At 33.3% G+C, this 10,646-nt stretch overlaps 1 protein-coding gene across 1 annotated transcript; it reads right to left on the bottom strand.

Annotated features, from left to right (window-relative positions):
* Nucleotides 1-8,593: 8,593 nt before the first annotated feature.
* Nucleotides 8,594-9,606, bottom strand: LOC131876296 (L-type lectin-domain containing receptor kinase IX.1-like). The gene is made up of 2 exons (XM_059221214.1): nucleotides 9,241-9,606; nucleotides 8,594-9,091 (listed from the first exon to the last, which is right to left on the bottom strand). The coding sequence occupies exons 1-2, from the start codon at nucleotides 9,604-9,606 to the stop codon at nucleotides 8,594-8,596; spliced, it is 864 nt and encodes a 287-aa protein (XP_059077197.1).
* Between the last annotated feature and the right edge of the window lie 1,040 nt (nucleotides 9,607-10,646).

Consider the following 10,646-nt stretch of genomic DNA (forward strand, 5'->3'; position numbering starts at 1 on the left):
GTCAAATCTCTTACAAAGATGGTCCAATGATGATGACCAAAATACCTCTCCTTAAGGAAGAAAGAGAGCCAATGCTGCACCAATAATGTCAAAGTGTGACAAAACCAGGTACCAAGTCGATGACGATGAATCACTCGCTGCAACAAAATGAAGATCAGGCATGGAGACAACCTGCTTTGAGCATCATCTGGATACTCGTAAATGGTAGAAATAATAGTACAATCCAAGTCTCACAAGAGTCATGCACAAATGTGTACAATCTAAGTCTCAACTGGAGCCATGCACCAAGTCTCACAAGATATTCCTAATCTACATGTACAAGATGATTGCATCGAATAGTCAACAATGACAAGATATAAAGAAGTGTGACACTTTATGATAGTGCGAGTACGACATTTCTTAAGTAAGAGCATACATCATGATAAAATATTCAAATGTGGAAACATGAAAATGATGCCACCAACAAAGAAGCGTTGTAGAATACTGCAGATGAAGATGCATCCGAATGGAATTTCACCAAGAGATATAAATGAAATACTGACCCCCTATAAAAGGATCATATTGGGACTTTCAAATAATGGAAAAGTGGACTTCTAATCTCAATTATTACAACTTCTCAAAATGAGATATAAGAGACTTCAACAAATATTACTAGTGATCTAAATTGAAAATACAAGTACCAAATAGGCCAAAAAATGATCAAATATTGAAAGTACAATTTCTACTCACAATTACTACAAACTAATGGTAGATTATGAAATTAGACAAAAAATTTTGCACTCTAAAAAAAAACGGCACCTGAAAAGGAGTCCATATGAGCCCAAATGAAGCCTCCAAAGTTGTAAAAATTGGGATTTCATGATTTCTGAAAAACCTTTATCCAAAAAATAGAAAACTCCCACACCACTGTACAGATCACGAAATTCTACCCAAAAGAAAAAAAAAGTTCTCAAAAAAGGGAGTCTGGATGAATGAGATATCACTATTTGAAAATTGTCTACAAAATTATAATTTCTGGAAAATTTCCATCGTAGCGTCAAACTTCAAATGCCTCTAGATTTGGCTTTTGAAGTTCGATTTGGATTAAACAAAAGGAAAAACTGACTTTCTTGGACCTCCTCAATCCAATGGTGACCTCAGATTTGACCCATCAAGCTACAATAAAAACCTGCAATAGAAAGCTTCAAAATATACAACCCCAAATAGCATCAAATTTCTCTCAATTGACAAGCCAATAACACTCTAATGGCTCTGATACAATGTGAGATTTTGCCAAGATCTAGAGGCAATGGAAAGCACAAATAAGAGAGACAAAATATATGATAGAAATAAATTGTATTCTATAAAGATGAAAATACTGATCATCTGGATCATCAAAAGTTCAATGAATGCCCATACAAACAATGTAGATGAGCCTGCTTATATAGGCAAGGCTATATGGATATGTGAGCACACAAAAATGATATGTGGCTCAATAAGAAATAAGGGTAGCTAGGAAATAGGTGTGGGTAGGTAGGAGAAACAATATAATATTCCACATGAGGTGGAATGTAATGACAAGATAAGTTCAACACCATAAAAGGTGGAAATTATCCTACACACACTATCCCAATGTGGCACAAACACCCAAGTGTCTCATACCCAAACTACTATTAAATGCATGTACCTAAGTAAACTTAAGTAAAGTGTAATAATATCCATGATAAATAATTAATTACACCAACATAATTAATGATTAATCACATAAAGGGTCCTATTTAATTTAGTCCCTTAATTTACTAATGCGTAAACAAACACATTTAATCAAATTAAATACTTAGAATTTATTAATAAATCTTACCAGACACAAAACACGCAACCCAAGAAAGCTAACCAGATACATGACCTGCATAACCAACCAAAGGGGAAACTGATGGACGACTAACGATGCTCACTTGAGCATGACTAGGGTAAAATGAGGTACTTACGACTACCTAATCCAATTCCTTACAACCAATAAGGTCCACTCAAACCTGCAAATCCAGGTGGAGATGAACCTCGTACCTATGCGGTATTGTACCTGCAATCTCCTGCAACCATGAGCCACACATGCATATATATATATATATAATGAAAGTGTTAGCCCGAGATTAATAACACGAATCAGGAGAACAAATAAAATTACATAGGAGTCGATGCGAAAACACATTTACAGGTATGCACAATAATCATAATATCTGACTATAACATTACATCATGGTAAGTCAATTAAGGTCAAATCGGTTTGACAAATTTGATTAGGACAGGGTACTACAAATGAACTTAACAACATCTTCAACCACATTTGTCACACATGTTCAAAATAAAACAAATCAGGAAACTATTCCCAGCAATGATGTGGTGATTAACTCCCATTTTACAGATGACAACATGTTTCTACAAAATTTTGAAAAATAAATTAGCCATGTTTTAGAAGCTTTAAATCTTTATTGCTCGATTTCTAGTTTAGAGTTAGCTTTTCATAAAACAAAATTCTTCATGGTTTAGTTTGATCCTATCCTACAGTGGATTTCTAAAGATTGGAAGAATAGCATGGACAAATTACTCATTACCTAGTTATTCCATTTGGATTGGGTGTATCACTTCAAGAAATGTGGAAGTAGTTTATTGCAAAATTAAAAAGCAGGCTTTGGGCATGGGGGAATAAGATTTTGTCTCTAGTAGACAAGATTGAAGTTGTCAATCAGATCTTCCTTGCTTCTCATGTCTAGTTAGAATGTTTTTCATCTGAAAGGGTCTGTTATATATTGTGGTTTCAAGTTTTGCAGCTTCACATTGAGTTATTTTATCCATCAAATTATATTATTTCTAATGCATTGGTATCTTTGTGGACTGAAAATATAGTTGTACTTGAAAACCAAAAAGAATGGATGAGATTAGCAGCAACACCAATTACATTTCTTTTGGTTGTATTATCTATCTTTTCTATTGTGCATTTCTTATTTCTTGGAAGGTAGAAAGCTCTCGATGTAGGTGGACAAGCATATTGGTGTGTTTGTGTTGCAGACCAAACTAGCCATGCTTTACTGCACACACTTTATGGCCAGGCAATGAAGCATGATGATGTTGAAAGCAGAGTCCTCATATTATTGTATCGATTATTCTCCATGGAATCAAACATTTTGTCACTTTATTTATTTGATTATAACAACAAAATAGAAAGGAATTCATTTTTTCTTGGCATAGATTGCAAAGTTTTTCTATTTAATATACATACTACATGATGAACTTGATTAACAACTAGTGTCGACTTATTTCAAAACTCTATTTATCTGTTGTTTCATTGTCTACAAACGAGATACAAAACCTTTTGCAGATGAATGACAGGCCATACACGATGCCTATATGTTGAAAAACATGGAAAAACAGAGCATGTATGGGAAGTAGAAACATAGCTAGTATACAAAGGCCATAAGAAGAGATAAATTTTATTTTTTTGCTAATAAAAATATATTTTTAATTGAAATAAATGCAAATCATAGTGTTTTTGAAGGACTAAGACAGTTGAACAAGGGGTTGTCTGCATCCAAGAAACCTATTGTACTTGGTATGTTACTACATTAAATATAGGCAGTATGCCACTTGACAATTGGTATCAAACCTGTCATTGAATTTCTCTGTAGCCAAGATTAAACTTTAGTGTCTTAGTAAATGTGGCTCACGATTTGAGCCTTGAGCTTCACCATCTCAAAATTCGATTAATAGAGAGACACTAGTTGTGGTCATATCTCTATTCTTCATTTAATTTCCTAGACCTGAAACATAAGCAATTATGTAACTATTCGTTGTGTTTCTATTTTTGTTCTTAGATTTGATTTTCTTAACATCTCAAGACTCTCCTTTTTATTTGGCATTTTGCACTTGTTGTAATTATAGATTGCCTGTACTAGCCTTTTTTCTCTATTTTTTCTATGGTTGCATGACTTTTTGGTAGAAGGAAGAACATCATAATGTACGTTGACGATTTATATTTGTCATTGGCTAATGCCCATCTCTCTATAGGGTGAGCCTACTAAGTGGAACTTTTTTCTTTCCTTACCATTGTGAAATGGAATTATTATTAACATTGTAGCCAATAAAAAAATTTCATCCATGCTTAAATGTGGTTTTCTAACTATTATTAAATAACATTAATACTTGATCTTTGACATGTTGAATTTCTTATCAAATTGAAGCCAAATATCTAGTTTTTAGGATTGCTGTTAGGATATGGAGATATCACCATCTTAATAGAAATTAATTAGAATCTCTTACTTCAAACCCGTCACATTACAAACATAAATTAAACTTACAAGAGAACTATTTTTGTTATCCCACAATACATTTCTCATCTTCAGAGGAATATAAACTAGTAGGCGTAGCTTCAGACTGTCATGCTTGAACCTATATTTGAATGTTTTGTCTCAAGAGTCTGTCATATGTACTTCTTTGCTGCTCCTATTACAAACTTGCGTACTATCACATGTTTTATTTTTTAAGATATTTATTTCTTTTGCATTAAACCATGTCCCTTTTTTTGAAGCCATTGATTCTGTTTTGTCCATGACTATTGGATTGCATTATTTCTTTATGGCGACCTTACATTTTTACAATCTTGTAACTACAAATGACATTTAACTTATCATAGTTGTCTTGCTATTAACTTAGCAATGGGGATACACAAAGATGTAGCTATCACTATCACTATCACTAACATAAGCTTTCCTATCTATCATAGAATGATTTGTCTTCTCATCATTCTTGTAACTACTGTTTCTCACACCAAACAACCACATTTCCTGCTTGCCATTGCTTGGCAGGAACTACGCTGCTTGCAACTCTTGTTTAAGTATGGTAGAGAGTATGATTGATATTTAGGTTTTTGTACATTTTATAAAAAATACACCTTTGGGCATTGCCAATAAAGTGTCACGCTTTTGTATTGGATATCCAAGAAATACCCAATTTTAGTGGTTAGAATATGTAAAGCAACAAATAATCTGTTCATGCTATAAGTGAACATATTTTTTTACATAGGAAAAAATTGAATATTTAAAAAACATGTGCATTTCATGATTTAGACTCACGTATTCTATTTTACCCTACAAGATTTTCTTTCTCTGACATAGAAACACACATTTTTATCATTTGAAAAAAAATCAAATATTATTTAACAAATATATCACATTTCCATTCATTATCATAGACAGCTAAAACTATATCTTTTTTAAATTAAATTTCATAATTTGTATGATTACTTTCACATTTTGAAGAACTTGATTAATTATTTGCATGCTTTCAAGAAGTTGAATGATTGTATTCATGAATTATCTTTGAATTTAATAAATGTTAATTATTTTGATCTTTTATATTAAAATGATATAGAATTCAACATCATATCAAGAAATTTGATTAGAAAACTCAAACATTGGAGGAATGTGAAGTGAAGAAAAAATGAGATAACTTTGTGCAATTAAGAAATTGAAAGTCTAGAGCTGAGAGCATGTTCTCTTTTCCATCTCAATTTATTATTTTATAGTTTTATAATTCAAATGATTATGAAGATTGAAGTTTTCCCAATAACAAGTCTAATTCAAACTTGGAAGATATTTTCTTGGCAACATGCCCACAAGACCTTAGATTATGAGTGTTTAAATCTTTTCTCTATGCCCATAGCATATTCTATTGGGTACCAATATTTTTCCATCACAAAAGTTATTCAAACTTTAGATTGTAATTGATCTAGTGCTATCTACTAGGAAAATAAGTTAGAGTACATACTTTATCTTCAAATGGATAGCTTGCCTAGTTTTCACTGCTACTATGTGCCCATAATTCCAATAAGTCCTTGTCATATCCCTTGATTTTCCTTTCACCACTAGCCTTCTTTGATCCACTGTCTCTAAATACTATTTGTTATGGTAAAAAGGCAACTTTTATGATGATAGATCATACTACAAAATCAATTCCTACATATATTTTTCCATGCTCATTTTTTTGGCTACCATATCTCTTCAATCAAGTTAATTCTAACTTCTAGTATCCCACAATCTCTCATTTCAATAATTCTCCTCACCACACACTTAACAAAACATGTTCAGAGTATAGATGACATTTGATGTGAATGACTTATGTTATCAATAACCTACCATGATACATTATTTTCCATATTCGTGTAGCATCCTAAATTGTAATCCTACAATTTGGACCACGTTTAGGGGTCTCACCTTAGTGCCTACATCTCCAGGATTGATATAGACCTATTTATGCCCCCAACATGCAATAATGCTCACTGTTTTCATACTTTTACCTCCATTTTTCAGCATTTTATCTAATTTCAGCAATTCAACTTACAAAAGAGAAAAAACCATCAACCCAAATTCACTTAGCATTTAGTCTTGATCTGATTCATGAATAGATCTAGTGAATTATTCATCCTCTTTTGAATGCATATATGGTAAAAAAAGATGATGATAAATTATTGTAAAACCACAAAGATCCAACCACAACAAACCTCAGTTCTACAACCAAGCATACACCACACACCAATGAAGATACCTAAGAACATGCAAATCAACAAATGAAACAATATTACCATTAACATGCCAAATAGGGTTTCAATCTCTCTTGTCTCCTATCTCCATTGATCTTGTTTGATATATTTGCTCTCAAATTTTGTATTGTGCACAAGAGCTCAACAAAGAATGGATTGTGGCTATGAAGTTGTTTGATTGCAAAAAGGCTTGATAGATGCATTAGGTAGATGTAGTAGGTGTTAGAAAGAGAGAAATAATCCTCTTATATAGAAGATGCTTTAGAAAATGGAGGGGATAAGATTAAGAAGTGAAAGAAATAAATGGTCGGCTAGGATTAAAGGGTAGGTAGAAGAAATAATAAAATAATGAAAGGGATAGGTAGAGGAAGATTAAGAGATAAATGACGTGTTATAGAGGAAAAAGCTAATGAATTAATCAATTAAATAAATATTTATTTAAAATAGAGAAAGTGGGAGCAATTAAATAAATAAGAATATTTATTTAAATGAGAAAAGGGCTAGAAGAGGATAATTGAATTAAATAAATAAATAAAGATTTATTTAATTAATAAAAGAATCAGGATAAAGTAATTAAATAAATAAAAATATTAATTTAATTAAACATGACAATTTTAGTTGTCTATAGAATGCAATGTCCCCTAAGTGAGAAATTAGTGGTTTTCATTCTTTAGGTGGAAACCCTAAATTTTTCCACATTACAATCTGTTAAATGATTGTATGTTTATTTGGCTTTTTGAGATCCTAAATATATCTACCATTCAATATCCACCTAAGATTGTTGTACAATTGAGTTCTATCGATGATAAGATTGAATATGAATATTGATGTATGCTTATGTTATGCTCTTTGCAATATTCATGGGGTCATCTAGTGATGGCTATTGGAAGTTATACTACTATATTCATAATGGATGAAGTGGCTTCATCCCTTTTGTCTAAAGAGATGCAAATAAAATCTTCTAAAATGGCTTAGTGTATTGGCACCTAAAACTGGCATTAGATAGATTGATGTATATTAAATGCTAGATTTAGTTACTATGTCCAATCTAAATTTTCACAAATAATTTTAAATCCTTCAACAAATTGATCTTGACATGGACACAAATTTTTTAATGGACACAAATTGATCTTGCCTCTTCGGAGCAACTTGACATAATGTCACGCTATCTGCAAAGTCCTTAGAAGCCTTAATTACTTCTAGGCTCCATTGCTCTGCTCCCTCACTCCAATTTGCATCCTCCTCCTCACCTCGAGAGGCAAAATCAACAACAAATTCAATTTGGGTCTCCAATGGCGTACACTTTTCTTCTTCAGCCGAATTTTCCTCATTTTTCCAGCCATCCCATCAATGTAAGTGATGTTTTGTTTTAACTTTTGTTTACACAATTTTACCCTCCATGAAGTCTAAATTTGCAAAAACTTCTTCGATAAATGAATGAGTGTCTTCATCTTTTAGTTGTCTTTCAGCCTTCTTGAAAGACCAACAATTTCTTTTGATGTGGCCTCGCTTGCCACAATACCAGCAACTAGTTTCTCTAACTTTGAACTTTTGCATTTATCGAGAATTTTCAATCCTCTATCTATCTACCTTTCCATCTCTGCTCAACTTAACTTCACCTAAGCTTTGATACCAATTGTTAATCTAAATGAGCAAAGGAAAAACTTAGTAATCAACACAAAACAGCATAATGCAAAACAACACAAACAAAGACAGGAGACACAAATTTATAGTGGTTCGGCAAATGCCTACATAATGCCTACATCCACTCTCAAGCACAGAATTATCTTATTAACCAAATATTCAATACACACAGTGGATAGAGTTCACACATATATTTATACATTCATATTCAGATATGAATCGAAGAATCTAAAAAAATCGAATGATCATGTGACCGTTGGGCGTCAACACCCATACCCACTCCACAAGCCTCATATTATGTTGTTGTAATCTCGAATCTACAGCTCTCCATCCTGTAGCGATTTCCAAGGCCACAGCACGAAAGCTGTAACATCTGATTCAGAGGATCACACACTCCGGAGCTAGGTAACCAAGGGTTCCAGCTGCCATTTTGGTTTGAGACAAACGACTGTGCTCCAACTTGCACGCTAAACCGAAGTCCCCAAGCTTTGCATTGAGATTGCAGTCAAGCATAACATTGCTGGATTTTACATCTCTGTGCACAATACAGTGAGCCCATTCTTCATGGAGATATAGCAGTCCAGAAGCTATTTCCAAAGCTATTCGATACCTGTGACTCCACTGCAGTGGGGGAATATCTCCTTTGATGAAAAGCTGTTTGTCTAGGCTTCCATTAGACATATAATGATACACCAAAAGTAATTCGCCTTTCTCATGACACCATCCCAATAGCTGAACGAGGTTTCTATGTCTTACTCGACTAACAATACTTATTTCAGAGATGAATTCTTTTAGCCCCCTGTCTCGACCCTTGTGAGATGCGCTTGACAGCCTTTTAACGCCTTTGTACACACCTCCAAATCCTCCTTGCCCCAGCTTTAAATTTTCACTGAAGAAATCCCCACAACAAAATTATCTGGAAGAAATTTGAACCAATCAAAAGGAAATGCAAGAATGGGATCTCTTTGGGACGTAGAGCTATTGGAGGTATTGAAAAGGAATATTTGTAGATAATTTTTTCTAACGTTGCAATCTATGTGCGCATTCCACAACTTACCATCATTTAAACTATCATTCAAATTGGTAGAATTGCAAATTTGAATAGGATAATTACTACCAACTTGAAAAGAGACACGGGCCCGATAAAATCTACTGAATTTAACAGCGAGCATGATGTCTAAAAAATTTCCATTTCCGGGAAGACCGCCTGTAGTTTCGTTGGCCACTTTATGATGATCAATTGTATTGTTTGTAAGATGGATTTTATGCCCAGATATTGTAGCATCATTTACACAGAGAATGTTGCTTGTATTGCATCTCGTGAATTCTTTAAACGTGAAATTCCCGCGTGCTGACTCGGCCATAAACATGGGGATAGATAGAGAATTCATTGCGCAGAGCATAAAAAACACACCAATTAACTGGGCAAAGTAGGATGTGGCCATCTAACAAACGGTATAATCTATTTGAAGCAGTGAGCAAAAAGAGGTAAACGGTATAAACTAATCAGATAATTAAGAAATGATCAGAGTTGAGATAACAATAAAAAAAGAAAGTGTGGGAAAAATGCAGCTGCGAATGAATATATAGACAAAGATAAATAATATCTCAACCAATAAACCACTACCATCAAAACCAGAAAAACATTCTTTCCTGTCAGGCACAAAAACATACCCACTCTTTGTTGAATGTGAAAGGAAATTTGATTCCAACCTTTTCCTTGATGGAATGTATACTTTTCCCTTAACTTTGTGTATAGGTAGTGCATAATTATTGAGCGCACTTACACTGTCCTGTACAGTCGTGATTGTTTGGGACTTGATTCCGTATACACGTGGTCGGTCCCTCCACTTGGGGGCTTCTTCAAGTATTTGGGTCAAACTCCAACTTAAGTGGCTCTTTTAATCGGCAATATTAAGTTGACATTCTTCCACAAGTTATGATCCTATCAAATCTGACCAATAGAATATTAGAACCATAAGAATTATATATATATATATGACAAAATGAAGATATTGACAAAAGAAATTGAAGATCAAAATTTTATCATATTATAAATTTAGATTTTTTTTTAGAAAGTTGAAAGAGAGATTTATGATATTGTGATAATACTTATATAACCATTAAAAGTTGTGCAAGTATGGTGGAGAGTACGACTGATTTTTAGGTGTTTTGAACAGTTTGCAAAAACCACACCTTTGGGCATTGCCAATGAAGTCTCATGCTTTATGTCGAATGTCTAAGAAATACCGAACTCTAATGGTTAGAAATATATAAAGAAACAAAGAGTATGTGTTGTAATCAGCTCATGCTATAATGGGAACATATTTCTTTACATGTAAAAATAATGAATAGTCAAAAAACATGTGCATCACACATATTTCACCTATTACATATCACATAGAATGACCTTTGACACCGACTTTCAAAT

The sequence above is a fragment of the Cryptomeria japonica genome, chromosome 5, assembly GCF_030272615.1.
Source record: "Cryptomeria japonica chromosome 5, Sugi_1.0, whole genome shotgun sequence".
NCBI lineage: Eukaryota > Viridiplantae > Streptophyta > Pinopsida > Cupressales > Cupressaceae > Cryptomeria > Cryptomeria japonica.

Excerpts from the sequence above, each read along its gene's own strand:
- LOC131876296 (XM_059221214.1), bottom strand. The coding sequence starts at position 9,606 with ATGAATTCTCTATCTATCCCCATGTTTATGGCCGAGTCAGCACGCGGG. Across the intron at positions 9,092-9,240 it reads ATGCGCACATAGATTGCAAC|CTGGGGCAAGGAGGATTTGG; the intron begins GTTAGAAAAAAT and ends GAAAATTTAAAG.